Source organism: Pan troglodytes, chromosome 1, assembly GCF_028858775.2.
Source record: "Pan troglodytes isolate AG18354 chromosome 1, NHGRI_mPanTro3-v2.0_pri, whole genome shotgun sequence".
Taxonomy (NCBI): Eukaryota; Metazoa; Chordata; class Mammalia; order Primates; family Hominidae; genus Pan; species Pan troglodytes.
The window spans coordinates 199224113-199251285 of record NC_072398.2 but is presented as its reverse complement, the minus strand read 5'-3'; the positions used below and the strand labels follow the sequence as shown (position 1 = coordinate 199251285).

Here is a 27173-nt window from a genome sequence, read left to right as displayed (position 1 = left end):
GACCTGTCTGTGTCTCCGAGTCCCTGGGAAGGGGCCCAGAGGTGCCCATGTTCCTAAATGACCAGGCAAGCAAGGACCTGTGACCCTGCTAACCGTGCCTCTGCTCCAGCTGCTGCCTGACTCCAGAATGTGTTTCCACATGTAATCCTGTGCCCCCTCTTTCTGGGGGCCTGAAAACTGAGCAAGGATCCGCTCACTCAGGCATGTAATGAATGCAACTCAGTACAAGCCTCCAGCCCCTGGCACCAAGCCAGCCTGGCTCCAACACCCCACCCCAGCCCTGGCCCGGTCCAACACCTGCATCTCCACCACAACCCAGCATCTGCGGCTCCCCTGCAGCCATGGTCAAGTTCCAGGAAGCTGAGCTGAAGCCCCACCTCCATCAAGCGTGGGTTTGAAGTCCCAGCTCTGCCTCTGACTGTGGCCTTGAGCAGGGCACTGCCCATCTCTGGCCTCATTTTCCTATCCACAAAATGGGCAACCTAAAACCTTCCAACAGGGTTGTTGTGAGGGGCCAGGGGATATGTGTGTGAAGCTCCTAGCTTAGAGCACTGCATGAGACTGGTGCCACGTGGTCACAGCTAACCCTTCAAGAGCTTATCCTGTCCCAGGTATTTGCTGAACACTTTACAAATAGGAATTTGTTTCATCCCTGTAACAACCCTGTGAGGTGGGCACTGTTACCATCCCCATTTCACAGATGTGAAACCAAGGTCACTAAGCTCTGTCTTGGCTCTAGCCCAGGAAGTCTGGCCTCTGTGCCCCAGTGAATGGCAGCCACGACCATCACAGCCACCAGGAAAAGCCAGCCATAAGAGGTCCCCTCCCACACTCCCAATCTGCTTCCCACAGCCCAGATCGGGGAAAGGATGAATCACCCAGAGAGTCAGGGACAAAGATGGGGTCAGAGCCTAGGCCGCCCCCTCCCAGGCAGGGCTGGACTGACCCCATCACATCATCTGATGAGATCAAGTGAGTTCAACCCAGGAGACAGAAACAAAGTTGGGGTCCCAGAGCTGGGCCTTTACCTGAGGGAAGCAAACAGCTCAGCAGCAAAATCCACAGAGTGAAGTTTATTCCCAACAAAGTTCCCCTCCCCCCTCCCCAGCCCGGGACAGGGACGGACAGGCTGGGCTGAAGATGGGGTTCCAGTGGCTGAGGGGCCTCTGAGAAACAAGGAGGGCCCTGGGACCCCAGGCCAAGCCATGTCCGGCTCCCCCAGCCTGGCTGAGTCCACGGCGCCTCCCTGCCCAGCCCTCGGGAGAGGGGAGAGGGCGCTGGCTCCTGGGTAGTTCCAAAGTGGAGTGTGAAAATAGAGAGATATATATATTTATATGCAGTGGGCAGTCCAGCGTGGCACTCACACCTCTGTCTGGAAGTCACCATCTGGTGGTTCTGTGGGCTCCCAGGCTGCTGCCCGGTGCAGAGTCAGCCGTTCTCGGGGCTTGGGGGGCAGCGAGCCCAGTGTCATAGATTTGAAGGTGCTCCAGCTCTGATGGCGCCGATGTTGGGACAAGCTGGGGCGCTCCCCAGGGCTGGGCTTATCCTGTGGAGGGAGCGGGAGGGGCCGTGGAGATGGGCCAATATCCTTACCCATTGTACAGACGAACAAACTGAGGAGTCCCAGAGAGGGCTGGTAATGCCCAAAGTTATGGAGCAATCAGGTGTCAAGCAGAATTCAAATACAGACCTGCCTGGTTCCAGGGTGGGGCTCCTGACCCCTGTTCTCAGTGGCCCCCAGGACATGTCTCCTGCTGACCGCTCTCCCTCCCAATCCTGGAGGACCTCCACCCCTGTTCGCCATCTGCAGCACCTTCCCCACCCCCAGGCGGCCCCAGACTGTTGCCCATGCCGTGGGGGAGGCCCTTGGTGAGACAGGCTGGGGTTGCCTGGGAGGGGCAGGAGGGCAGGGAGGGCACGGGTCCCTCAGGCCCACCTCACCCCACCCAGCCCGGGGGGACTCACGGTGCACACGCTCCGCTCGGCCGCCCCACCCGAGGACACACTCCACCGCTTCTCCCTCTGCAACGGGGGCCACCGGTCAGGCTCCAACCCCAGGGGCCACTGCACCAGGTCAGGCCCTGAGCTTCGGGGCAGGGGCAGCCACGGGAGGAGCCCTCACCTTGGCCGTGGACTGGCTGCGGTAGCGGTCGAAAGTGTGGAACTTCTGGTTGAGCTCGTGGTAGAGTTCTGAATGCCGTTTCCGGGTGTGCATCACCTTCTAGGGGCCACAGGGCATCAGAGGGTCGCTCCCCGGGGCAGCACCATGATCCCCCCTACCCAGGGCACTCAGCACCCCAAGCCCCCCACATCCCTCCCTGCTGCCAGCCCCTCTGGGACAAGACCTAGTTCTCTCTTCACGTCGGTGCTATGGGCTTGGGCAGGGAGGGAATCATGGGAAGATCCCACAGAACCCCCGGGCTTGGGCTCCTGGGGTCAGGCTCTGCAACAGAGCTTGGACTACTTTTAGGAGTGAGCCCTCCAGGGACAGACACCACAGCCAGATGTCCCATCGCCCAGCACACACATGGCCCTTACCTCAAAGTCCAGGTCTGAATACCGTAATTTCTTTCGCTGGGAAGGAGCAACAAGGAGGCAATGGAGGAGAAGAAAGCTTTTTACCACTGGCAGGGGCTTTAGAGACAGGAAGCCTGGCATCCCAGGGGTCTGCCCGCTGCACCTTCCCCCCAACCCAGGCCCAGAAGTTGCGGACCTTCATGGGGCAGCTTTTCAGGCCTCACTGAACACACACACACACACACACACACACACACACACACACACACCGTCAAATGGCATGGTGCGGACTTCCAACATGACAGGCCCAGATGCCCACATGGAATCAGAGCCAGTGCTCATTCTCTGTGCCCTAGAGCCCACCCTGCATCCTTCCCCATCTTGCCCCATTCTCTCTGCCAGCCATAGCCACCCCTCCCCTTGGAACCTTCCACTTGTCCTGCAAACACAGGTATTCAGGCTTTCAGAAACCTTCCTTTGACCTCACACTGCCCCTTTTCCTGCCAAACCAGGCGCTGCCTCCCTGGCCTCTCTGCTCCCTCATGCCTCTCCTGGCCCTCCTTGTCCCAGCCCACTTTCAAGGCCCCAGTAAGCTGTACTGTACCCAGTGCTACTCAAGAAAGAGGCCTGAGAGTCTTAAAATGTCGGCACAGGGAGACCCATGAAGCCAAGGCCAACTTTCCCAGGTTACAGATAGGGAAAGTGAGACCCAGGGAGGTGAAGGGAATTGCTCCCAGGCCTTCGAAGGTGATACTAGGACCACCATCTGGATCTCCCAGGCCTGTGGGCATGCTCACCACCATGGACCCATGGCATTCACTCTCCTGGTTTTCCTCTCCTCTCCCTACCTGCTTTCTCTCCGCTGCCTACCCTGGCTTCTGTAATACTAGGCACTCACACTCTGCCCCGGCACCTTCTCCTGCCTTTACCACACACACGTGTATCCTCCCCATCCCGGCCGCATCTCTCTTTCTGGGGGCAACAGGGCACCTCTCCCTGTCTGATGCCCCACAGGCACTGCACATGCAGCTCACACCAATGGAATACACTTGTAATTCCCTGCCCAAACCTGTTCCTCCGCCCATCACGGTTGCCCACGCCCGAATTCTGGATGTCATCCTTGACCCCTCAAAGCGCTGCTGCATTTACTACTGCCTCCCACACAAGGAGCCTGATGTCCGCCCTCAACAGTGGCTGGCAGGCAGGTGTCCACAGAACAAAACCCGCCATGACGCCAAGCGCGCCCTTCTCCGACACTGGTGTTGCGTTTTGTCTTTGTTACGCCTTCCTGTTTTTGCCATCTGTGGCAGAAGCAGGCACCAAATGTTCCAGAAACACTTTGGGAGAAAAACTAAACTTGTGAGCCCCGTAGCTACTAACTTAATTTTCGTCTTGTGGCGGATGGGGAGTGGGTTTCTGAGGCCGAGCAGGAACAGCCAATTGTGGCTAAGCCACGACTTCTGTCCCTTTCCTTAACCACATCCCCTTCATGACTCCAATAAAGTTGCAGAATGTTCTAGAGTTCCACAGCAGGCCACTACTGTCTGTTCTCAGTGATCCTCTGCAGGGAGCAGACCTGAGGAGGCCAGCGGGAAGGTGAAGGATTCACAGAACACACACAGGCAGGGACCCGGAGGGGTTTGCTTTTCTCCGGAAGAGAGGGTCAGTTACCACAGGCCTGTGGGCAGCATCTGCAGCTGATTTCAGGGATGCTAACAGCAGTAATCCCCAATTATCTAGCACTTTCTACTTGCTCCACATAAATGTTTTACATCACTCAATCCTCAAAACGACTCCACAAAGAGACTGCTACGGTATCCCCACTTTACACACGAGAAAATGAAGGCTCACTGATCTCACTGCCAATCAGAGTCCAGACTGGAACTCAGACCTGCATGACACAGAGGCCCAGGCTCACACATTGCCTGAGCCACAGTCTCCTGAAATGAGGACTCATCCTAACCAGTCACCCCAAAGTAGGCCCTAAAGCAAGTGTGAACGAGTCGAGAAGTACACTTCTACTGTGTGAAGTCCCAGCCTGTCTGAAGGATTCACAGACACCACGGAGCTGCCATGAGCAGAAACAGAGAAATGCTCAGTGTATCCACTCCCAGTGACTTTTACGAGAGGCCGCTCTGGGGAGGATGAGGCTGTCCCCTCCTGGCTGCAGCCTGTGATTGACACAGTCTCAGACACACACCCCATTCCCTACAGCCCCTCACCTCCAGGGAGCCCATCTTCATGGTAGAGCCGGGCACGGTGCGAGGCATGGTCCGGCTGCGCTCCCCTGGCTCGGGCACTTGGCGGGCGCTGGGTGTCGGCGGTGGCGGTTGGAAGGTCATTCCATAGGGATTCTGGAGAGATCCATAGGCAGGGCCCAGCCCCAGGCCCGAGTGGTCCACGGACAGGAAGCTGGGGTAGCCTTCAGTGTGGGCCACTGTCTTGGCAGCTCGCCGGGGGGTCCCCTCGGGCCGGGCCCTGGGGGCATCCTCACCACCTCCACCCCCACTGCCAGGCTGCAGGCTCAAAGTCCGCCGGGGCAGCACCATGTAGTCTCCCTCAGAGCCTGGCTCAGTGGGCCGCAGCCATGTGAGGTCCAGCTGCCGCAGGCCGCCCTCCCCACACATGTAAACAGGGTTGGCCTCCTGTGGGGGCGGAGGCTCCCCCAGCCCTGGTGAGGCTGCCATGGGCACCAGGATATTCCCAGGCAGTGGTGAGAAGCTGAGGCTGCCCTCAGGGCCCACGAGGCAGGACTTGGGCTCCTCATCCTCATCCAGGGACAGGCGGGATAGTGTGCCCGTGATGGTGGACGGGTTGCAAGTGTTGACCTCCTTGAACAGCACTGGGGGCAGGAGTGGGAGGGAGGGGGTGAGTCCTGAGGAGAAGGAACCTCCAGATGCCATTGCCCAGGCTGGGGAGGTACCAAGCTTCTGTGCTTGGACAGGAAAGGAAACTGGGTCCTGGAGAGATGGCTGGGTGGTTGGTAATCTCTCACATATAAGAGGGGTTAAGAAGACAACGGCTCCAAAGTCCCCACATTGAGACAGGGCAAGAAACAAAGGCAGGGCCCAGCTCCCAATGTCCTGGTGCAGGTCCCGACTTTGACCCCACAGCCCCACGGCTGTCAAAGGGCTTTGTCTTCCCACCTCCCTGTGCATCAGCTCCCCAGGAGACAGAAATGGAAAGATTCTGGTAAGAATCTGGAAATGATATAATAACGTAACACTCTGTGCCATGGGTCCTGCTAAGAACTCGATGTCCCCGAATTCATGCATGCCCCTAAGCCCCCCACCTGCCCTGGGAGGACAGTATTCTCTCCTTTACAGGTGTGTTAACTGAGGCTTAGAGAGGCAGGTTGTTTGCCCAGGGTCATACAATAAGGGACATTCGCAGCCTTGCGTCCAGCTCAGGGCTGTCTAACTTCGAAGCTGGACTCCAGCAGCCAGAACTCCATCAGGGCCTCCCATGATGGGGCTCAAGGCCTCCCCTTCTTCTCCAACCCCAGGACCATTCTCAGTTCTGCCACGGCACACTCACCTGTTTGACAAGCCAGATCCACATCCTTTTCAAAGTCTGACTATAGGCAGAAAGGGAGGGGCAGGTGGGCAGAGGGAGGATTAATGTATCAGGGTGGGAGGAGGCTCAGGCCCTCCCCAGCCAGCTTTGCCCAGTCTGCCTGCCTTAGGGCTGCCCATGGCCCATAGCCCATGGCCCAGCAGAGCCCAGGCATGGCCTACCCCAGCCCACCTGATGGCTAGGAAAACTGAGTGGGGGAAGGATTTGCCCAATGCCACCCAGGTGTTAGTGGCTGAGCCTGAATCAAACCCAATCCCTGTCCCAACCCTGCCATGGATGGGGAAGGTAAACGGTCTAGGGCAGGAGGACTGGGGTGGGGGGTGCCCAGAATCTGCCCAGGCCCTGCCCAGGCCCCTAACTCACCAGGATCTGCAGCTGCCCGTTCTTACACGAGTCAGGGGAGTCTTCGCTCTCATCAGCCCGGCACACCCCCATCTGGCACTTCACCACATCCTGGACCTGGGGACAGAGGGCGCCTGCTGGGCCTGAGGCCACTGCAGGGCCCCCGACCACAGATGGCTGTGCTTCCCACCCCAGATGCCCAGGCAAGTGTAGAAGGAAGGCAACACATCCAACCTTGGGGAAGGTGATGACACCTGGGCAGGGTGCAAGGGGAGGAGGAGACCCAGGAGGCCAAGGATAAGCATAAGGGACAGTTGTGGGTACCCCGGGCTATCAGCTTCCACAGTAAGGGCTGCCCAGATGGGGCCTGGGGCACCCTGGTCGGGGCCTCGATCCTCCTGGTCTGCACAGTGGGGAGAAGCCAAGGGCCTGGCAGGTGTGGTGGGCACACACGGGCGGGAGAGGCCCAGCCCCACCTCTCGGCGCAGGAAGCAGTGCACAGCAGTGATGACAAAGCCCTGCGCGGAGTTGAAGACAGCAAAGAGGGCCTGGAAGAGGACGGAACGGCGGTCTGTCATAGCCAGGACGGCAGACATCCAGGTGAGCGCCAGCAGGGGCAGCACCACGCAGGAGCTCCAGAGTGAGGCCCTGAGGGGACAGTGGCAGAGCCCATCAGAGTGACACTCCGGGGGACAGGATGGCTTGAGCCTAGGCCTCCACTCAGCTGGAGCTCTTCAGCTGCCCAAGACTGGGAGGGCCCCAAACCCCAGGGCCTCAGTAATGTCCCCAAGCAGAGAGGGGCTGAGGAGCCAGAGCCAGAGAAACAGAACAGAGACCGAAAGCAGCGAACTACGGGGTCAGAGCAGGGACCAGGAAGGTGGGGAAGGACACGCAGACACAGTGGGACCGAGCCACAGACAGTGGAAAGGGACGGGGAGAGAGAAGAGGAGGCAGACAGATGCACAGAATCACCTGAGGAGCTTTTTAAAAATGCACGGGGCCTGGACGGCATCCCCAGAGCCTAACTGGGTAGGCTGGAGAGGGGGACTGGAAGAGGGACAAAGCAACAACAACCACAGTGAGAGAACACATGCGACAGAGACACCCAGACAGAAAGATTAAACAGGCAGAGCACGCAGGGGACATCCAGAGCACGAATCCTCAGGGAGAAGACAGGGGGCCAGGACCAGTGAAGCAGAACTCCCCCCACACACAGAGAAGACGCCAGGCTCCCACGGACTGCTCAGAGCCTTGGGCAGAAGGCTCAGAGCTGGGGCTAAAAGCTGGGGTCGGGCCAGGCCTACACCTCCCTGGCCTCCCTGCCAGGGGAGGGCAGAAAAAAAGCAGATGGGGCCTGGCATCCAAGCCATTCCCATCCCTCCCTAACCTGCTATAGCACATGAGGGACAGCGGGGCCACCATACCCTCCCGGGCCAGGTGCCACACTCAGCCCACTCTCCTTCGCAAACACCCCCGGTGGGAGAGTCAGGCACAGCTCTAGGCATGGCAGAGGGTGGCACCATTCCGCAGAGACAGCCGGGGGAGGCCAAAGCAGAGAGATGGGCAGGGGGCCAAGACCTGCCCTAGGAAGTGCAGTTCAGGGCTGTTCAGCCTGGCAGGGGGCAGGCACAATGGACTCTGAAGCCCCCGGAGGTGTAGCCAAGACTAAGAGAGGGTCTAATCACAGTAATAAGAGCTACGCTGATTAACCACCAATTCTCTACCAGGCCCTACACTGAACACTTTACATATATTACTTCAAATCATGATCAAAACAACTCCAATTAACAGGCATGGGATTATTATCCCAATTTACAGATGAGGAAACTGGAGTGTGCCCAGCTGGGCAGGGAGAGGCACAGTTGGGATACAAACACAGCTTGACCGACTCCAAAGCCCAAGCATTGAAACAGCTAGTGCAGACGGGGTGAGGGAGGCACACGGCAGCCCAAGACAGAGGGAGCTTCGTGGTGACGGTGCCAGCTGCCTCCAGAGGCCCTGAGCTCCCTGACCCTGCAGGTGTGCAAGATAAAGCTGGACCTCACTGGGCATGGAGGCTTGGGTGGATTTCTGGACCTGGGTGGGAGGTTGAGCCTAAGGTCTTTGTGGATTTGTTTTACCCTTGCATAGCTGGGATTTTAAGATTCTCAGATGCTAGGGCGGGGGTCTCAGTGAAATAATTCTCTACCTCTGTGATTCTCTGTCTCCAATTGAGTGTGAGATTCAATGCCTCTGAAATGCTAAGTCTCAGATTCTATGACAGATGATAAGACTGGATGATTCACTCATTCTAACATTCTTAGCTTCTGATTGTCTTATTCTAAGATTCTATCATTCTAATTCTAAGGTTCTATAGCTCAAAAATTCTAAGGCTTAAGATTGTCTGAGCCTCTGTAGGTTGGGGGTGTGGGGCTGTGCAGGATAGAACATTAGCTGGGAGTGAGGGCAGGGGCGGGATCCAAGGGTGGGCGAAGGAACCGGGCACCTGTGGGAGGCACAGACATCCACTCCTCATCGCCTTGGCCACCTCTTGCCGAGCCCTTGAGAGTGTGTGGTGGCTGGCAGGAAAGGGCAAGCTTTCCAGGGCACTGGGCTGATATCCCTCCTCCTCCCCCCACCATGGGCACTGCCCCCCCCAATTCCTTTGCCCCACCCACCCCCACCGCCCCCCAGGGGGCACGACTAACATGGCGTTCCTGGCCGAGGCTGAGCTGAGCAGGGGGCTGGGGACCGCTCCACACGCTGAGCAGGGGAGGAGCAGGCTGGCCCAGGGGCACCGCTCCGACCTCGGGGGCGGCACAGACATGGGAGAAGGAGGGGAAACACATGGGAAGCCGGGAGATGGGGCAGAATGAGCCCCGAGTGGGGTGGGAGGGGAGGGCAGACGAGAGAGAGAGAGCTGGGTTAGGGTGGGTGAGGGGCTGCGGCTGAGCACTCCGGGTGCCCACCTTGCCTGCAACCTTGATGCACCAAGGTTGGGGAGCCCCGGTCGCATCATCGAGCCCTGAGTCTCCAAGAGCACCCATGTCCCTCCCTCCCTGCACCATTTCCAGAAAGGCCAAGTCTCAGAGGCCCCCCCTTACCCGGCCCTCTGCTTCTTGGATTTGTCAGAGATGCCATCACGTGCCATGAGCTTGTTGAAGACGATGATTCCGATGAGCATGTTCACCTGGGGGCCCAGTAGAGTGGAATGGGGGAGACAGGATCACCAGGTGCCCTCCTGGCAGGGAAATCCCCATGTGGGAGCTGGAGCGCAGGGAGGAGGTAGAGGGAGAAACAGGATGACCCTCTGGGGCCATGCCCCTTCCAAGATGCTGAACGGGCACATACCAGGACAATGACGGCTGCAGGGCCCACAAAGGCGTAGAGCAGGCCGCCCTCCAGGGAGAGCCAGCAGCTGGGGTGGGGGAGAAGAAGGGTGTCAGACACCCAGCAGCCACCCTCCCCACCCTCAAACACCATCCCTCAGTCCTCCCAGGCTGCCATGCCCGCATCACCAGTGCAGTCTGAGCCCCAGACGGTGAGAGTGAGCCACTGGCTCCTGCTGAGCCTCGGTTTCCCCTCCAACAAAGGTCCAGAACATTAGGCTCATCCCCCAGTGCTCCCATGGGGATGAAGCAAGGCTGACTCCTGAGCTAAACAGTCCCTTAGGGATTACCCAGTCCTAGCACATTCCCTCAGTCAGGGAAACTGAAGCTCAGAAATGGGGAGGAACTTGCCCAAAGACCCAAAACAGGCATGGGCTAGGATTTCAGCCAGCGGCCCAGTCCGGTTCCCTAACAGATCCACTACCCGCTACCACCCACCACGGGAGGCCCACGTACTAGCTGGATGTACCGTATCCTTTCGTTCGGGTAAAGCCAACAGACACGGCCACCACCAGGGCAGGCAGACCTGGGGGAGCAGGGGTGCCAGAGTGAGACGGTTGCTGGTCTTCAGGGACCCCTTGTTCTCCCAGACTCCCATCCCAGCTGACCCCTGTGCCCAGAGAGCTGGGCCAGGGCCAAGGCTGAACCTCTCTTGCTGCCCCTGCCCACCAAGGCCCAGCAGCAGAGTCCAGCACTGGCCCTGCTCACCCCAGCCCAGGCAGAGGAAGCGCTTGCGAACGAGGCGGGTGCGCATCCGCCCAATGACAGCCAGGTAGGACTGCCAGGCCTCGGTAAGCACCCAGCAAAAGGAGGAGAGAAAGAAGAAGTGCAGGAAGGCAGCCGTCATGGTGCACACGCCCTGCAGGGAGAGGGAATGGGAGGGAGTGGCCCTGAGCAGCCGCCAGGGCAGGAGGCGCCGGGCTTCCCACGCCCGCTGCTGGGCGCTGCCACAGCCGCCCACCTGAGCCCCGCCCCCCACAGAGCCCTGCCAGGCACCCCCGCCTTCCTGCACCCACACACAGCACGACACGGGCCTGGTGACACACACACAGCACTCGGCATCCAGGGAGGCGGGTGGGCAGGCTGCCCACGCACAGACGGGGCTGGCAGGGAGGGGGACAGACATGAGCACCTGCCACGTCACAGCTGGGCAGGCCCTGTGCCTGGCATGCATGGTGCTGGCACTGTGCAGAGAAGGCCAAGGCGGCATAGGGAAGAGTCTGCACAGGTCGTCCACAGGTAGGTGGCAAAAGGAGGCCTCACTCAGGCTTCCACACGCTCACAGACACAAGGAGGCCCAATGCCACCTGCCCAACACACACCCAGCGCTCAGCTCACACACACGTTTACTGATGTTCACAGAAGTTCCTCACTTGAGTACACACCCCCTCTCCAATGTCCTCACATATGGTCTCACACACTATTTCATACACACTCTAATCCCAACATGGGGCACACATACGCCACCACTAATGGACGTACAAGCAAACACACACACTGTGCTCTCCACCCTCACCCCTCCACCCCACTCACAACCCTGGCAGCCCTGGAAGCCTGCACCTGCCTTGCTCAGCACCCGGGACTGGCCCACGAGGATCAGGATGTTGGATGCCAAGATGGACAGGCAGAAGTTCAGCAAGATGATGGAGCGTTCAGATTTTATGAACCTGCCGGGGCACAGCAGGCAGGGACAGAGGCGCTGGCTGCCCCACCCAACCTGGTGTGGCTGGCCACCTTCTGCGCCTGCCCCCCCTCCCCCAGCCACAAGAGCCAGGTGTCAGACCTACCTCCAAAAGGCGGCATAGATGGCGAGCAGGGTGAGCAGCGCCATGCACGACACTGCACAGCCGATCACCAGGGGGACCGAGGGGGAGCCCGCCAGCTCCAGGGTCTGGGGAAGATGGGCAGACAGTCAGATGGGTTCCTGGGAGGGGGGAGCTGCAGGGGTGCCCTGTCCCCTCATCTACCATAGATTGGCATACCCACAGGCAGAAGGGCAACACCTTCTTGCTGTTGTACTCATGTATGCACAGAACAGACCCGGGTATCTATGTGGACACATATTTATGCTCAGTCACCTGCACTCTTCTACACACAACCAGACACACACGTGCACACACACACATACAACTGGCCACTGCCGCATACTCCCAGGCAAATATCATTGCTGTGAGCACAATCCCAGGGGCACAGACATCCACGTACAATCCCACAAGCGCACCTGCAGATGCACATTCAGGATCACCCAGGCGCCTGCCAACACCATCACTGATGGCTGCTGGAAGCCCAGGGCCTCCTCCCTTATTCAGCCCAGGCACCTCTGTTCCACTCACCAGGTCCTTGGGCGGCTGGGCTAGTACAGCAAAGGTGGACAGGTGCTGGCACTGGCAGCGGGTGTGAGCTGCCTGGGTCTCCAGGGTCTGGCAATTTTCAGTGTCCCAGTCTCCTGAGCTGGCATCTCTTGGGTAGGGGAGAGATTCAGTGAGCCCCAGGCCAGCTACGTGGCCCTGCCCCCAGTCCTGGCCACTGCCCAAGGACAGGCTAAATCCACAGTAAGGCCACATCCACGAGGCAACAGCAGGGAGTCCCAGGATACGTTCTTGACCCCTTAGGCTAGGATGGCACCAAAAATCCCTCTTGCCTTTTAGGCAGGAGACCCCTTTCTGGCAAAGGGCCCTAGGGCTGCTCCCTTCCTCACCCAGAGGAGCCACCCAACTCACGCTCTGGAGTAGTCCCAGCTGGCGCAATGGGGATCCGTGGTCCCCTGGGGAGCAAAAGACATGAGTGCAGTCTAGGGAGGGAAGCTCACCACACCCCACCACTGCCCATGCCGTGGGGGCCACAGCAGCTCCCACACAGGTCCAGGGTTCAGCCCACCATCAGGGACAGAGTGCTTCCCACCAGCCAGGCCTCTGGCCACCCAGGTTGAGGTGCACCCAAGGTCTCTGCATGGATCTCCACTCACATTGATGATGTAGGAGAGCTCCACAGTGATGAGGGGCTCAGCTGGAGGCTGGGTAGGGGGGCGTACAGTCACTGTCATCACCCGGGATGTGACAGCCAGCGGGGGCCTGCGGGACAGGTACCGAAGTCAGCTCCTGCCAGCGGGTGCCAGCCCCAGTCAGAAACCCTGAAGCCACTTTGGATGGCTTCCAAAGGAGCCAAGGCCCTTTGTGCAGAGGCTTCCAAGGAGCCAAGGCCCAGGGGAAAGCCTAACTCAGTTGGGTCCAGGACTTCGGGTGAGGTCTAGAGCTCTGTCCCTCACCCCCTGGGTGGCAGCCCAGCCTCTGAGAGCAGTATGGATAAATTTGAGAAGCATGTGTCCAGAGCCAGGCAAGGGGTTCCTGAAGGTGGAGGAGGCTGCCATGGATCTCTCTGCAGCCAGCACTGGCTCAGTCCTCCTTCCCTTACCTGGGCCTTCCTGGACCCTCAGCAGCCCCAGCCACCCATCCCCAGGACTCACCTGGGAGGCGGCAGGATGAGGCCAAGGGTGCGGTAGAGTACAGCACCGATCACAAAGTAGGAGGACTCATCAGGGTCTGCTGGGAGGAGGCGCTGGTGGGAGTGGCCTGGGCCAGGAGGCACCGTTCCTGGGCCCCTCCCCCTGCCAGGGCTGCCTGCTGCCCCAGATGTGGCTGGCTTCCCTGGGGAGGAGAGGCTGAGCACCTCCTTGGGCAGGAAGAGGCGGTCCTCTGAGTGCCGCACCCAGTCCTTCATGCCCCGGCGGCCCCGCATGGGGAACGTGATGTCACTGGACACAGCTGAGACGGGCTCTCGCTGAATGCTGATCACTGCAGTGGGAGGAGGGTGGACAGAGACAGACAGAGGGGCAGAGACAAAGGGTGGCAGACCAGGGGAAGAGACAGATGTAGGGGAAACACGTACCAGGAAAGGTAGATGTGGACACCGAAGTTGGTACAAACACAGAGACAGACATACACAGAGAAACAAACCACACATAGATGAAGGAGAGGGTAGAATGTGGACAGAAAGATACAAATACGGGGTTAGGTAGAGGAAAGACAGAACGTCTATGAGTTCTGGCACATTCAGGACCCCCGCCCTTGCCTGACTCCTTCTACCTAGATTATCTGTGACAATCAGAGAGCTCTGGAAGGCCTTGAGAGCATCGCCCACCAGGTGAATGAAGTCCTCCACGACACGGAGCAGGTGCACAGAGCCAGGGGACACCTGGGGACAGAAAGTGTGTAAGGGTCCAAGGCAGGGTGGGTCACGGGAGGAGAAGCTGGCAGCTGTGCCCCGCACCTGCTGAGCATCGTCCCACTTCTCCTTGTTTTCCGCATCCACCATGAAGCTCACCACCTGGAAGAAGCGCTGAGGAGAGAGCAATGAGTGGCAGGGGGTCCTAGCCCCAGGGAACAGGGGGCTTCCCCCACTATAGCCACATTTGCCGCCTCTACAGCAGACTCTGCCTAGGGGCCTGGCCTCCCGCTTCAGTTTGGGCCTTCTCCACCCTCCGCCCTCCTTCCTCTTAGGCAGTACCTGCACATCATCAGCCGAGGGCACGTAGGTGGCCCTCTTAAAGGTGTCAGTGACATTCCTCAGAATGTCCACAGAGAAGAGCAGGTCCCCACTATAGTAGGTGCGCCGGGCCAGTAGCTCCTGCAGGCTGCGCACCACCTGCGACATGCCCTCGCCTGCCAGCATGCGCTGCCCCTTGGCCAGGTGCTCCCTAAGCTGTAGGTGATGAGGGGGCCACAGTCACTGAAGTGTCAGGAGCTGGAACCAGACCCTGGCCCATCCCACTCCAGTCCACCCACTGCTTGCATCCACGGGGAGAGAAAGGGGGAAAAGGTCAGAGAGGCTCAAAGGGGCACACAGGGGAGACAGAGTCCGAGAAAGAGACTCATAAAGAGAGAGAGAATCCCAAAGGGTACTTTAAAAAAGACTGAAATAGAAACACCTAGAGAAAAAAGGTGTTCAGATGTACATATAAAAGATATAAGCACAGTATGGGAACAGGGTACCTCCCCATCCCAAAGGGGTCATGTACATTCTGGAGTGTAATGAGCGTGTGTGTGGGCGCACGCGCACACACACACACACACACACACACACACTGTCTTTCTCTCACTCTCTCTCAACACAAGCTCTAAATGCATTCACACAATTAATACCCAATTACAGTCAAACATGTACACACATTCACTGACGCTACTCTTACCCCATGACTGGCCCTGGGCTGGATGCTGGGGACACAAAAATAAATTCAAGGAGGCCCCAGTCTAGCAGCACACACAGACACTTGGATGAGCACCTAATGACTGAGGAGCTCATTCTGCAGGAGCGCAGAGGTAGGCACCAGGGATAAAAGAAGACACTTGAGAGTCAGGCCTTGAGGTATGAGTAGGAGTTTGCCAGACAAGGAGAGGCACAGCCAGGCAGAAGTGGGCACAGTATATGCCAAGGCACGTGGGAACGAGCGAGAATCACGCTCCCTCCACCCCCTAGCAGAGTCTGAGACAGAGTCTGCTGTGCCCCAGCCCAGCAGGGTGCACTCACTGACAGATACAGGTAGCGGTACTCGTGGGAGATGCAGCGAGCAAAGCTGGGCAGCCCCCAGTACGCCACGCCTTGGGCACTGAGGAGACAGCGGCGGCTGGCAGACCCTGCAGGGCAATAGGACAGAGGTCTGGGCATGGGGGCCGAGCTCTCACCCACACTCCTCCGTATCTCAGAGAGGCTGGGGGCGCAGAAGGGGGCAATGAGAATGGCAGGGGTGGTGGTGGTGGGGAAAGCCACCTGCCCTTTACCTGAGGCATTCGGGGGGCACTTGTTGTAGATGATCTCGCCAGCAGCTGCCTTCTTCCACGTCATCAGCATCACGTACTCATCCCTGCACATCTCATGGAAGGCTGTGGGTGCAGGGGTAAGGTTCAGCTGGGTCCACACATGGGGCCCCCAGCCCCCAGGGTCATTAGGGCAGTACCTGGACACCTCTTCTCACTACAAGGCTTCACCTCCTCTCCGGTGCCCTCGCAGGGGTAGCCCTGCGTGCCCGTGGCCTGGCACATGCGGAAGCGGCGCTGCCAGCCTGTGTCACACGTCTTAGAGCACAGGCTCCATGCATTCCATGGCCCCCACTTGCTATCAGTGGCTGTGGGAGAGGGGAGGCATATGAGTGGGCCCAGGTACCCCCGTGGTCAGAGCTGCAACTTGCCACCACTGTGCCAAGCACTCACCCGGGCACTCGAGGTTGCTGCACTCCCGGGTGTCAGTGAGGGCACCCGTGCATGTGGCCCAGGCTGGGCCCGCCACGCTGCACTTCCGGCTGCGCTGTTGGGTCCCATTGGCACAGGACGTGGAGCATGGGCCCCAGGGACCCCATTCTAGCCACTGGCCTTCCACTGCATGGGGAGACACAAGCAGGGGTGGCTGTTGAGCAGGATGTGTGAGGGCTGGTGGTGTGGAGAACCACAGGAAGACCCAGAGCCTGCTAGGCATTCAGATTTGAGCCAGGCCAGACCCACTGGAGTGGGGAGGGGAGGGGGTTATGAGGGAGGCTGGAGTGAGCAGGTAGTGCCTGGGCCTCATGCTGCCTGCCTGCCACCAGCTCCAGAAATACAGGACACCTCTCCTCTTAGCACAAGGCACAACTCACTTCTGGCTAAGGGAAGGGGCTGCAGGGGTGTCTTCTGATCTTTGCCAGCACTTCAGCCCAGCTTTGTGTCCTCTCACAGTCCAGCTGGCCATGCACCAAAATGCAAGGGCAGCCCAGGGCTTGGAGAAAGAGCTGTCCCCTCTTGATGGCGTCACAGGGTACTAACTCATGTCAGGGCTAGGGGTCAAGTCAGGGCTAGGGGGTCACCTCGCACACAGGCAGGCATACTTCTCCAGTCTCCCCATGCTTGGTCAAAGTTTAAGGGGCCCCCAGGGGCAGGTCACTGGACCTGACTGCCTCCCCAGGTCTCCCGACCCCCCACCGGGCTGGGCAGCGCCCTCATGGAAGCCCACGGGTGCTACTGACCCGGGCAGGCAGCCATACTGCAGAGCTTAGTCTGCAGCTCAGGACCCTCGCAGGCCTTGCCGCCGTGCTGGGGGGGCACGCAGGTCCGCATCCGGCTCCGGGACCCCCGCCCGCAGCTGCGGGAGCACAGGCTCCAGGACCCCCACTCCTCCCACACGCCGTGCACTGCAAGGAAGCACGTGGCCGGTGGCTGGGCGGCACCATGGCCCCGCCCACCACCGGCGCCTGCCCATCCGCCCACCAATCAGGAGCTCCGCAGCTCTGCGGCTGCTCCTCATTGGCTCTGCCCCGGGATCTGTTGCCAGGGGGATCTCCCAGGGCCCCACCAAGGCGCGACCCTTTGAAGGGATGTGCAAGACACAGGCTTCTGGTCCTAATTCACATAGGACAGCCCCTGTGGACGCCTGGACAAGGGGGCCAGGACCAACAGGAGGGGAACCAGGGGTCCTCCTCTCCTGCGGGCACAGGAAAATTCAGGAAAGGACCCAGGACCCACGCCATTCCACCCCTCCCCACCCCACCCCACCCCTAGACCCAGAGCCTGAATACAACACAGCAGTCCGGGGGCAAGAGAAGCGCCCTTCCCAGCCCCAAGCGCACAGACACACAAATAAACATGAACCTCTACATGGACACCGACACACCGAGCTCACACGCTGGAACACAGCTTTGCCCCAGGCCTTTGCAAACTCCTGCCATACCCCGAGGTACCAAGAGCCCTTCCCAGGTAGGCCCTGCTCTAAATCCACAGCACCACTGGCATGGCCTAGGCCCCACTTCACCCACTTAGGGAGCAAGGAGCAGGACTGGCTGAGGCTGCCCTGCCCTTGCCGTCTCAAGCAAGCACATGCATTTCCTTAACAACTACACACTCAACTGAGGGAGGCTTAGGGGAGGCTCCCTTGAGAGGGGGTGTCCAAAGGAAGGAGGGGAAGGTCAGGGAAGTGGCGTTTGTCCTAGATCTTGAAAGACAGGCTGAATTTGAATAGCCAAGGTCAGGGAGAAAGGATAGGACAAGAATCAGCAAATGCAGGGAGGTGGGAAAGTGCGCAAGCTACTGATATGGCCAGAGCGGAGTGGGTAAAAACACGAGCCTTGGTTACCAGGATGCAGGCACTGGGGGAATGATGTGCCCAGAACCGGGCCCAGTAGCATGGGCCCTGGTCTGATCCATCTGTGCCCCCAGTGCCCTGCACCGGGCTGGCATGGTGCGCAGAGTTGGGCATGGTGTGGGGAACAGCCACATTTGTTGAATGAAAGGAGGAGGCAACCAACCATTTTGGAGATTAATCTGCCCAAGTCCCAGGCAGGACCTAACCCTGCAGGCAGGTGGGGTGGGGAGGAGGATGGGCCTACCTGGGCAGGTGGCTGAATTGTTGCAGGGCCGGGTCTCCCGCAGGGGCCCGCTGCACAGGGTCCCATAGGGGGAGGACACACAGGAGCGGGTCCGCACCTGCAGACCCTGCCCACACGTCAGGGAACACACGCTCCACGGGGACCACTCCTCAGCCGCCGGGTCGCCTACGAGAGAGGGACAGCGTCGGCGGCAGGGGGCACCTCCCAAGCACTCAGTCTCATAGGGATAGGGGGAGTGGCAGTAAGGTGGGGGCAGGCATCAGAGGGCTCCTCCTACCCTGACCCCAAGTAACAGGCTCTTCAGGAGGCCACCCAGCCCTTCCCACAAGCTTCATGTGGCACAGACGCGACTGAACTGCAGGACAGAGACAGATAGGCACACACCAAGCACACACACCACCAGACGCACGCAGTCGGGCCCCCGCCGCAGAGGAAGGGAGGCGGGCCCGAGTTACCTGTCTGCGCCATGTATAGCCCAGGCTCATCTGCAGACCTCGGCCACTGGGTTTTCACTTTCGGTTCCTCTTCCGGCTCCTCACCTGGAACACGGAGGTGGTGGCAGGGGCTCAGCAAAGGCCAGCTAGGTTCTGTTACAGTGGCACAGTGAAGGCAGCCTTGCTTGCCCTCCGCCTGAGGGCCTGGAACCAACTGCATGATGCTCTCTCAGGATCACATTCTGCCCTCTGCCCCACCACCACTATTTCACAGACAAGGAAACTGAGGTTCAGAAGGCTACACAGGACTAGGCCCTGACCTCACAGTCATCTTTTCCACCTCTTGCCTCAGCCAGATGTGGGGGAGATTTAAGGGGCATGGCTGCCCATATGAAAGAGCTCTGGGAACGCTTCTGTGCCAAGTGCGGCCCATACCCCTCTCCTTTAGTCCTCTCACTGGAAAGAAGAACCATCATCTTTGTTTACAGATGAGGAAACTGAGGGCTAGACAGGGGAAGTGCCTTGTCCAAGAGCACACAGCTGCATTTGCTCCTCCATTGTACTGACTCCTAGGGGCTGAAAAAACATCCAAGCTGAGCTGCTGCAACCCTGGCCCCGAGCCTATCTCTGAGATACAGTTCATGCTCCCCAAGCAGCACTGGACTGTGACCTGGAGGCACAGGTCAGAATGCCACTCCTCTGAGACCCAAGGGGCCTAAGGCAGGTGCCCACATCCAACAGACCTTTCTCCTGCTGGCCCTGAGGCCAGGAGAGCAGCAGGTGCTCGAGGAGGCCAGGCTACCTTGACCCTGGCCTCACCAGGCTCTCAGCTGCCCTGATTTATGTGTCTGGGCTAGGCCTTGGAAGTACTACCAGCCCTGGTGGCTTCCATTCTCCAAAGCCTGGCCCTCCTGCACAGACATGAGCTCATCAGGGCCCTCTCCCACAATGGGGTGTCAGGGAGGGGCAGACATGGGCACAGAAGGGAAAGGCCCAGCAGCCTCTGCATGAGCAGGTGGGACTGGAAGAGCCTTTGAGGATGGGCTCACCCCATGCTATCCCCAGACTATTAGGTGCTCCTCTCCCCCACCTCCAGGCTCCTTCCTATCTCTAAAAGCCAGCAGTACCGGACAGGCATGCTGAGTGTGAAGGGACCCACCAGGGCTGCCTCTTCCTGCCCCCTGCTGCCCAGCCCGGGCTCTGCAGCTGAGAGGAAGCTCTTTCTCACCAAGCATGACGAGCAGCCACCCTGAGCAAATCCGCTGCTGGGGGCTCAGAACTGCCACCCAGCCCAGCCTCTGGTCTCATCCACTCTGGGGCCTTTCCCTCCACGTCAGTCACCAGCCCCAGGGCCTGATCCACATGATCCCTGAAATTTCTCCATCTCTGAAACCTGGACTCCCAGAAGAGCTTTGGAGTGAGTTAACCCTGGATCCCAAATGGGGTGTGGACATTGACCAGCTGTGTGGCCTCGGGCATGTCTCTTCACCTCTCTGACCCTGCTTTATCCTCTGGAGAACAACATTCATTATACTCCACCCCCAGGACTCACATGAGGACCCCCTGCCAGGAGGGCCTTGAAACCCTCAGCACCCTGCTTGGCACACGGCAAGTGCTCAGAAGACAGTCGGTCTCGTTTATTTTTATCATCTCCCTTCTCTTCACAGCCTCCACCCCTTCCAGCCCCTCATGTGCCACCCGAGCCTACTCCCTCTGAATAGCATCTGCAGTTCCACTTGGCCCCTGCCTCTCTTGGGACCACAGAGGAGGTGGCGGGGCCAGGCGTGCCAGCTCCTCGATCCCCTCCCCCAGCCCTGGAGCCTTGTGACAAGCTACCCTCTCCACGCCCACCCTCAGGCTGCTGAAGAAATCTATGGCTGTGCCAACTGGCACCATGACAGCTTCAGGGGCTCCACATCCGCTGGGCGCCCGGGACTTCTCAGTGGCCCTTCTTGGCTCTGTTCCTTCCTCATTCCCCGCTGTGGCCATACTGCACCTTGTCCTCTCTCCTCAAGCTCATCTCTGCCCACTCTCTCAGCGATGACCTCAACATCGGGAGCCCCCAGCTTCTTGCCCAGCCTCTCCAACTACCAACTTCCCTGCAGCCCTTCTCCCCACAAAGGCCAGCCCCGTGGCCTGGGCCTGCATCCCCCTCCTCCAGCCTTCTCAGGAGGGCTCCACCCATTATCCCCTCTCATCAGCACCCTGTCAGCATTCTCCCCTTGCGGCAGCCCAGGAACAGATCCAGGCCTCCTTCACTCTCGGAGAGGCCCTCCTCTGACCCTCCGTTTCCCTCCTCCATCAGTGACTGCTCTGCAGCCAGCACTCTGGTTTTTCACCTGACACTCACTTCCTGGCTCAAATGTCACCTCCCCTGTTAATCCACTGCAGTCTGGCTTCTGCCCACATCTCTCTGCTGAACGTGCTCTTGATAAAGTCATCAGTGTCCTCCTTGTTGCTAAATCCTGTGGATACTTTGCAGACCTGGTCTCACTTGACCCCTCAGCAGCATTTGGTCCTGCTGACTCGTCCTCCCTTGAAGCACTCTCCTGGTTTCCCACCTCTCTAGCTACTCTGTCCCCATCTCCTTGAGGGGTCTATTTTCCTGCTGTTTCCCATATCAGGAGTCCATGCTTTGTCCTGTTTTCACTGCACGTGCTCCCCACCAGGCTTAATTAACCCCCTCTGAACCAATGCTCCCAAATCATCATCCCCAGGCCCTGCCTCTCCTGTGCTCCATTCCTGGATATCCTCCTGCCTCCTGAGCAGTTCTCCTGACCATCAAATTCAGCATGTCCAAGAAGCCCACCATCTCCTCTCAAATCTCTACTTGCTTGTTTCCCCACCCTCTTTGCCTAGAAAACTCCTACTTGACCTTCAAAACCCACCTCAAATGACCTCTCATCTATGGAAACTTCCATATTGTCAACTCCCCAGGCAGAGTTGGCCACCCCCTCTTCTATGTGCCCTTTCATCACAGATGGGTCCATCTTCTGACTGTCAGAAATACCCCCAACTCTCTACCATAAGCCCGTTGAGGGAAGGCTGTGAGTCCTCTCCTTGACCCCCAGGGAATGCCAGCACAAAACTCAGCCCAGCGAAATACCAAGAAATAAGCACCAATGAATACATTGTTCCCAGCTTCCCCCACAATGGGGCTCACAAGGAATGGTCATTTGTAATCTTGACTCCCCATGCAAAGTATCAGCTCCGTCCCACAGCACCAGCATTCAGATTTGATATGCCAGCCTGCACCAAAGGGACCACTAAGACAGGCTCAAAGACAGAGCTCCTGGCCCCTATTTATTCACAAACACTTTGGAGGTACAAATCCAGCTGAGAGTCCTCCCATCCAGCTCCTGTGTGGGCTTCCTGCCCATCATCGTGTCTGGGGCATCTACCAGTCTGGCATCCAGTGCCCACCAAACGCGGACACGTGAGAGACCAGCCTGACCTGCTTGTCGGGGTCTCACACTGTTTCCTGTGGTCCCTGCTCCTCTTCTAACCACTCACAGACCATCTGCTGGCTAGCCCCACAATGTAACAGGAGGGGCAGGGCGAAGGGGGAGTGGGTTGGGGTCAGTGGTTTCCAGAATTCACCCTATTTGAAAATCAGAACATGTCCGAGGTTCAGTTTTTGGATCCCTTTTCCGGCCTCCTGAGCTGGGCCAGAGAGGGGAAGGTACAAGCCCAAGGCCACACAGCCAGGCCCTACACTGCCTGCCTGCCCCTCCATTCCCACCCATCCCACTCAGAGGAGAGGAGAGGCCAGCAATTCATTCCCACACAGGGGAAGGCTGGTTCTCCCTGGAGGGGGAAGAAGACGGATAAGAGCAGAGGTGTCATTTACTGAAACAAACACTTAGTCAGCACACACTGTGTGCAGGCCCCAGCCAGCCCTGAGGCCAAAACAGGGCAAGCCAAGAGGAAGCTGAGCCAGGCAGGGTCCAAGAGGACAAGGAGGGGCCCCCAGAAGGGAAGTGAGTACCCCCAAGAACTCCTGAGTGTTCCACCCAGTGAGCTCAGCGGCTTGTGGGCCAGGTGCCCCAAGGCCTGCAGTCCTGCAATCTATCAGCTTTCCCGTCGGGCTGCCAGTCGTGGGCACAAACAGATGTGCTGCCTGGGACACACTTCCCCACTTGACCACCTGATCACTTCATAACTATTCTGTTCTGAATAAGGCAACGTTTACTAAACAACTCCTACATGCCAGTCACTGTGCACTCAGCATCACCTCATTTCATCCTCATCAGGGCTGGTTTCCCCCATTTTACTAATGAGAAAGGAAGCTCCAAGGTCTCATACTAGAGAGAGGCTGAGGTGGGATTCAAACCCAGGCCTGCCTGACTCCAGAGGCCGTGCTCTTTCCACTGTACTGCACTGGCTCTGACAAAATGCCACTCAACTTGGACCTCCTCGGAGACACCTTCCCTAATTTGCATGGGACCCCGAGTCACTCCCCGCCTCCATCTAAGCCCCTGGTCCTTGCCCCTCTTATCCTGTTTTCGTGCTACTGTTTAATTGCTCCTTTGCACACCTGCTCCCCTTTCCCCTGACATGAGCCTGATTCTCCTCTGTGTAACCTCCAAAGTGAGCCTCAGGGATCCCAGCCCCAACCACACCACTCCCCAGCTGAGGAAATCTTCAGCGGCTCCTCCACGGCTACAGCCAGAGTGTGAAACTCTGAGCCTGGCATGCTCCAGCCCCTGCTGACCTGTCCAATACTGTTTCCCACACCCCACTGGGCAGCCAAGCACACTGCAAAGCCATATGGACCTGTGGAAAGGGCACAGATTCTAGAGCCAGACACATGTGGGTTTGATTCCCAGCTCTGCCACCGTCTTGCTGTGTACCCTTGGGCAAGACACCTCATCTCTCTGAGCTTCAGATTCTCTGAAGGTAAGGAGGACACTTTCTACCACATAGGTTCATTGTGAGAATTCAGTGAAACCAGAGATGTGGACTGTCTGGAGCACAATCCGCTCTCAATGAAAAGGAGATGTTAGCTGAATGAGGTGGCTCACGCCTGCAATCAAGCCCTTTGGGAAGCCGAGGAGGGCGGATCGTTTGAGCCCAGGAATTCAAGACCAGCCTGGGAAACATGGTGAAACCCCGTCTCTACAAAGAAATACAAAAAAATTTTAGCTGGGTTTGGTGGCATGTGCCTGTAGTCCCAGCTACTTGGGAAGCTGAGGTGGGAGGATTTTTGAGGCCACGAGTTCGAGGCTGCAGTAAGCCATGATTGTGCCACTGCACTCCAGTCTGGAAGACAGAGGAGTCCCTGTTTCAGAAAAAGAGAGAGAGAGAGGGAGAGAGAGAGAAAGAAAGAAAGGAAAGAAAGAAAGAAAGAAAGAAAGAAAGAGAAAAAGAACAAAAAAGAAAGAAAGGGAGATGTAACCCCTTTTCATTATCCCTAGAATGTACAAATGCTTTCCTCCCTCCACACATCTGCTAACACTATTCCCTGCCCTTGAAATATCCTTCCCTCTATTGCAATCTGCCAAAATCATCTACATGTCAGTTGCCACCTCCTCCAGGAAGCCTTCCTAGACTGACAATACAGTGGTTTGGATATGCTGGTCCTCTTTTCTATGGCCTAGTCCCCAGGCCACCTTCTTCTATACCTGTGAGGATCCTGGGCTCATCCCTCCCTCCTGTGGTCCCTGAGGAAGGGTCTCAGTCTCCCATGCTGCTCTTGTTCAGATGGCCTAGCTTCTGGGAAGACAGGCATTCAGCAAACATGGGCCAGATATTGCTGGGAGTTCCTCCACCCCAACCACAGAGAGGCCCCTCTTGCTTCACCCCTGGTGCCAGCAGGCGGGGTGAGCACAGGCTCTTTGTCACTTGCACAGGACTGCAGATACCTGCTATGCTGTGCTTCACAGACCCCGCCCCCCAAACTCCACACAGTCCTGTGCCCTCAGCCTACTATGGTATGAATGTGTTAAAAATAACCACAATAATCATCACTTCCACAGGGAGAGAGCGCTGTGATTTACAAAGCAATCGTCCCTTCCCTGGGCTCCCTGCTTCCTTCCTGAGGCTGGTCCCAGAGCCCTGAGCAGGAGCCGACTGATCCCCTTGACACATGCTCTGTCATGTCCCCCCATGGCACCCTATCCCCAGCAGTGCTTCTTGCACCCCACAGTGTATCAGAATCACAGGGCGCAGTGGGGGAAAGAGGTGGCTTTTGAAAGGCACAGGCTCTACCCCTGCAGTCCAATGAAACTGGGTACCCCTATGAGATCATGTACCTAGCCAGAATGCCAGACCCCCCCCCCCCCGCCAATAATTCTTCCTCCCCAGGCTGCTGACCTATCTACTCAGCCTCCCACCACAGAGAGCTGGGTCCCTGCCACCTCCCCCATGTGGCCAGAAGCTCCTCGAGAGCAGGGATCGTGTCTGACTCAGCCTGCTTCCCCCAAGACGCCCAGTTTCTTGCTGCCATAAAGCCCTTGGCCAAGAGGATGAGGCCCCAGTGTCCTGGGATGGCAGTCAAAGCCCTGGCCCCGTCTCCCTCCACCAGGGCTACCATCCAGCAGCTCCAGTCTCTTTATAGCTCCTACCCCCAGCGTGGTTCACACCTCCACGCCCTTGCACAGGCTGTTTCCTCTACCTCGAAAGCCCTTCCTCCTGAGAGCTTCCCCAAAGCATGGGGCGGAAGATGACTTGGGGCGGCTCACAAATGTGCCATTAAATGACACTGGATCCTGGACTGAGGATGTCAGGCTCTCCCAGGTCTCTTCATCAGTTTGTACGGGATAGTCTGGTTTGTGCCTGTTGTCCTGATGTAATTGATGGTACCCACCTCTTCCCTTTCATAACCTCAGATGTGTCACAGTTTAGATGATAAATTACATGGTCACTTTAATCCTTCCAACTGCATGAGAGATAAAGCCTGTGCAGTTCCAGACTTTAACACATCCCCAATGTGTGCTAATTCCTCTCTCTAACAAATGGAGAGGTAGGAAAAGCATCTAGCTAGAAGTTAATAACGGCGCTTTGTTTTCACTGTGGTTGTTTCTTTGGTTATCTTCTATTTCAGATAAATGATATTCTTTCCATTTAGGATATGAAACTTATTTTTAATATATTAAATTTAAAAAATGATACAATTGAAAGAGAAATTTCACAGGCTAGTGAATTCCTATTCACTCCTTAAAACTCAACTCCAAATCACCTTCTTTAGACCACCTTCCTCCCCTTTGTGGTTTAATCCCTTCCTCTTCCTCTTCCTTTGACATCTGGCAGGGTCACAATCGTACCTATTACACTAAATTATGATGACCCAGCTACTACTTTGTTAGGCATCTACCATGTGCCAGGCACTGGGCACTTACTCTCATCCTCTCACTGAACCCTCCCCACAGCTCTGTGAAATAGCTCTCACTACCCCTGCTTTACAGGTGATGAAGTGGGAGTGAAGGAACTTATCAACAGTCACTCAGCTAGTCAGTGGTAAGGTCCAAAACTGAACCCGGACTGGGCGACTTCAGTCTGTGGCCTTGACCACCACTGTCCTAGTTAGTGCTCTCCCTCCCCCACCGGTGGGCAGACAGTGTGCCTAGCTCACCTCCTACTCATTCAGAGCCAGCCCTAGGCCTGGCACAAACTCTATTCTGATAAAGACATGAAGATGTGTGTGAGGGATTGGCTGGAACTCAGTCCCTGCTGAGATGTCTGGGGATGTCTGGGCCCCGCTCCCCACCCTATGGTAGAGCACACAGAGCCCCACCAGCACAGATCTGGGCTGGAAGGACCTTCCGGGAAATACCACCACCGTGTGTGCTGGGTCTCCCCGCCCCCACCCTGCCTCCTCACTGCCTGGGCCCCCAACAGGCAGGGAAGGCCCCCACTTCCTGCTGCCAGACCAGGATGGCCGAGAGAGCAGCAGGGTCTGACCGCTGGGAGGGAAACGCCAATCTTAGGACAGGGCTGGGCAAATCAGAGGCAGCTTCCTAGAGGGGACAGGGCTTGAGCAGTGCTTAGAAGGATGCAGGAGTTCTGGATAACCAAGGGCAAACACCATTCGAGGAGCCTCAGTTGAAAGGGTGGGGGAGAATTCGAAAGAAGGCTCAAAAGCAGGTGGTAGCTAGGTCCCGGGTGGGGCTTGGACACCAGGCTGAGGAGTTTCAGTAGCACTGGGGATTTGCTGGGGGCTCGATCAGGGGGTGACACACAGATAACTGGGGGTTCTGAGGCCCCAAGATGGGCAGCACCTTGTCCAAGTCACAGAGCAGCAGTGGCAGGTGGGGTTTTGAGCCCACTCTTGCCTCCCAGGAGACCCCAGGTTCACCTGGTGGCCACACCTCAAGGATGGAGCCTGATGATGGGGAGGGTGAGCCTGCAGCAAGCAGCCAGGGGAGGCCAGTGCCCACAGGGGAGGTAGGGATTGTGGCCAAGGAGAGAGGCGTGCATGAGGCAGGGTTCTTTCTCCCAAGTATCACTGGGCACAGCCATTCCCACTGCCCAGTGCCTCCTCAGGATTAGAGGGTCAGTGGGCAGGAACTGCAGGCTGGCACTGGCCATCAGGAGCTGAGCCCTGCAGCTGGCACTAACTCTGCGGCCCGCCTTCCAGCCCTGACCTCAGCC

General features: G+C 57.9%; 1 protein-coding gene across 16 annotated transcripts in view; it reads right to left on the bottom strand.

Annotated features, from left to right (window-relative positions):
- Positions 1–1058: 1058 nt before the first annotated feature.
- ADGRB2 (adhesion G protein-coupled receptor B2) overlaps positions 1059–27173 on the bottom strand; it is a 36917-nt gene continuing 10802 nt past the window's right edge. For 3 of the 16 annotated variants that reach the window (XM_024357563.3, XM_016958076.4, XM_016958033.2), the window contains 29 exons: positions 18603–18686; positions 18148–18312; positions 16792–16956; positions 16007–16171; positions 15754–15921; positions 15578–15679; positions 15327–15433; positions 14307–14501; positions 14070–14138; positions 13886–13994; positions 13267–13594; positions 12769–12874; positions 12524–12567; positions 12137–12263; positions 11591–11694; positions 11368–11470; positions 10512–10662; positions 10260–10329; positions 9766–9832; positions 9519–9604; positions 9123–9221; positions 6912–7083; positions 6457–6552; positions 6055–6094; positions 4740–5359; positions 2539–2574; positions 2123–2221; positions 1966–2022; positions 1059–1546 (listed from right to left, as the gene is read on the bottom strand). In XM_024357563.3, coding sequence (XP_024213331.1) covers positions 1361–1546; positions 1966–2022; positions 2123–2221; positions 2539–2574; positions 4740–5359; positions 6055–6094; positions 6457–6552; positions 6912–7083; positions 9123–9221; positions 9519–9604; positions 9766–9832; positions 10260–10329; positions 10512–10662; positions 11368–11470; positions 11591–11694; positions 12137–12263; positions 12524–12567; positions 12769–12874; positions 13267–13594; positions 13886–13994; positions 14070–14138; positions 14307–14501; positions 15327–15433; positions 15578–15679; positions 15754–15921; positions 16007–16171; positions 16792–16956; positions 18148–18312; positions 18603–18615 — 3849 coding nt within the window. In that variant the 5' untranslated portion in view covers positions 18616–18686 and the 3' untranslated portion in view covers positions 1059–1360. The remainder of the gene's footprint in view (positions 1547–1965; positions 2023–2122; positions 2222–2538; positions 2575–4739; positions 5360–6054; positions 6095–6456; positions 6553–6911; positions 7084–9122; positions 9222–9518; positions 9605–9765; positions 9833–10259; positions 10330–10511; positions 10663–11367; positions 11471–11590; positions 11695–12136; positions 12264–12523; positions 12568–12768; positions 12875–13266; positions 13595–13885; positions 13995–14069; positions 14139–14306; positions 14502–15326; positions 15434–15577; positions 15680–15753; positions 15922–16006; positions 16172–16791; positions 16957–18147; positions 18313–18602; positions 18687–27173) is intronic. The other 13 variants (XM_016958040.2, XM_016958055.2, XM_016958058.2 and 10 more) reach the window with 13 other exon arrangements.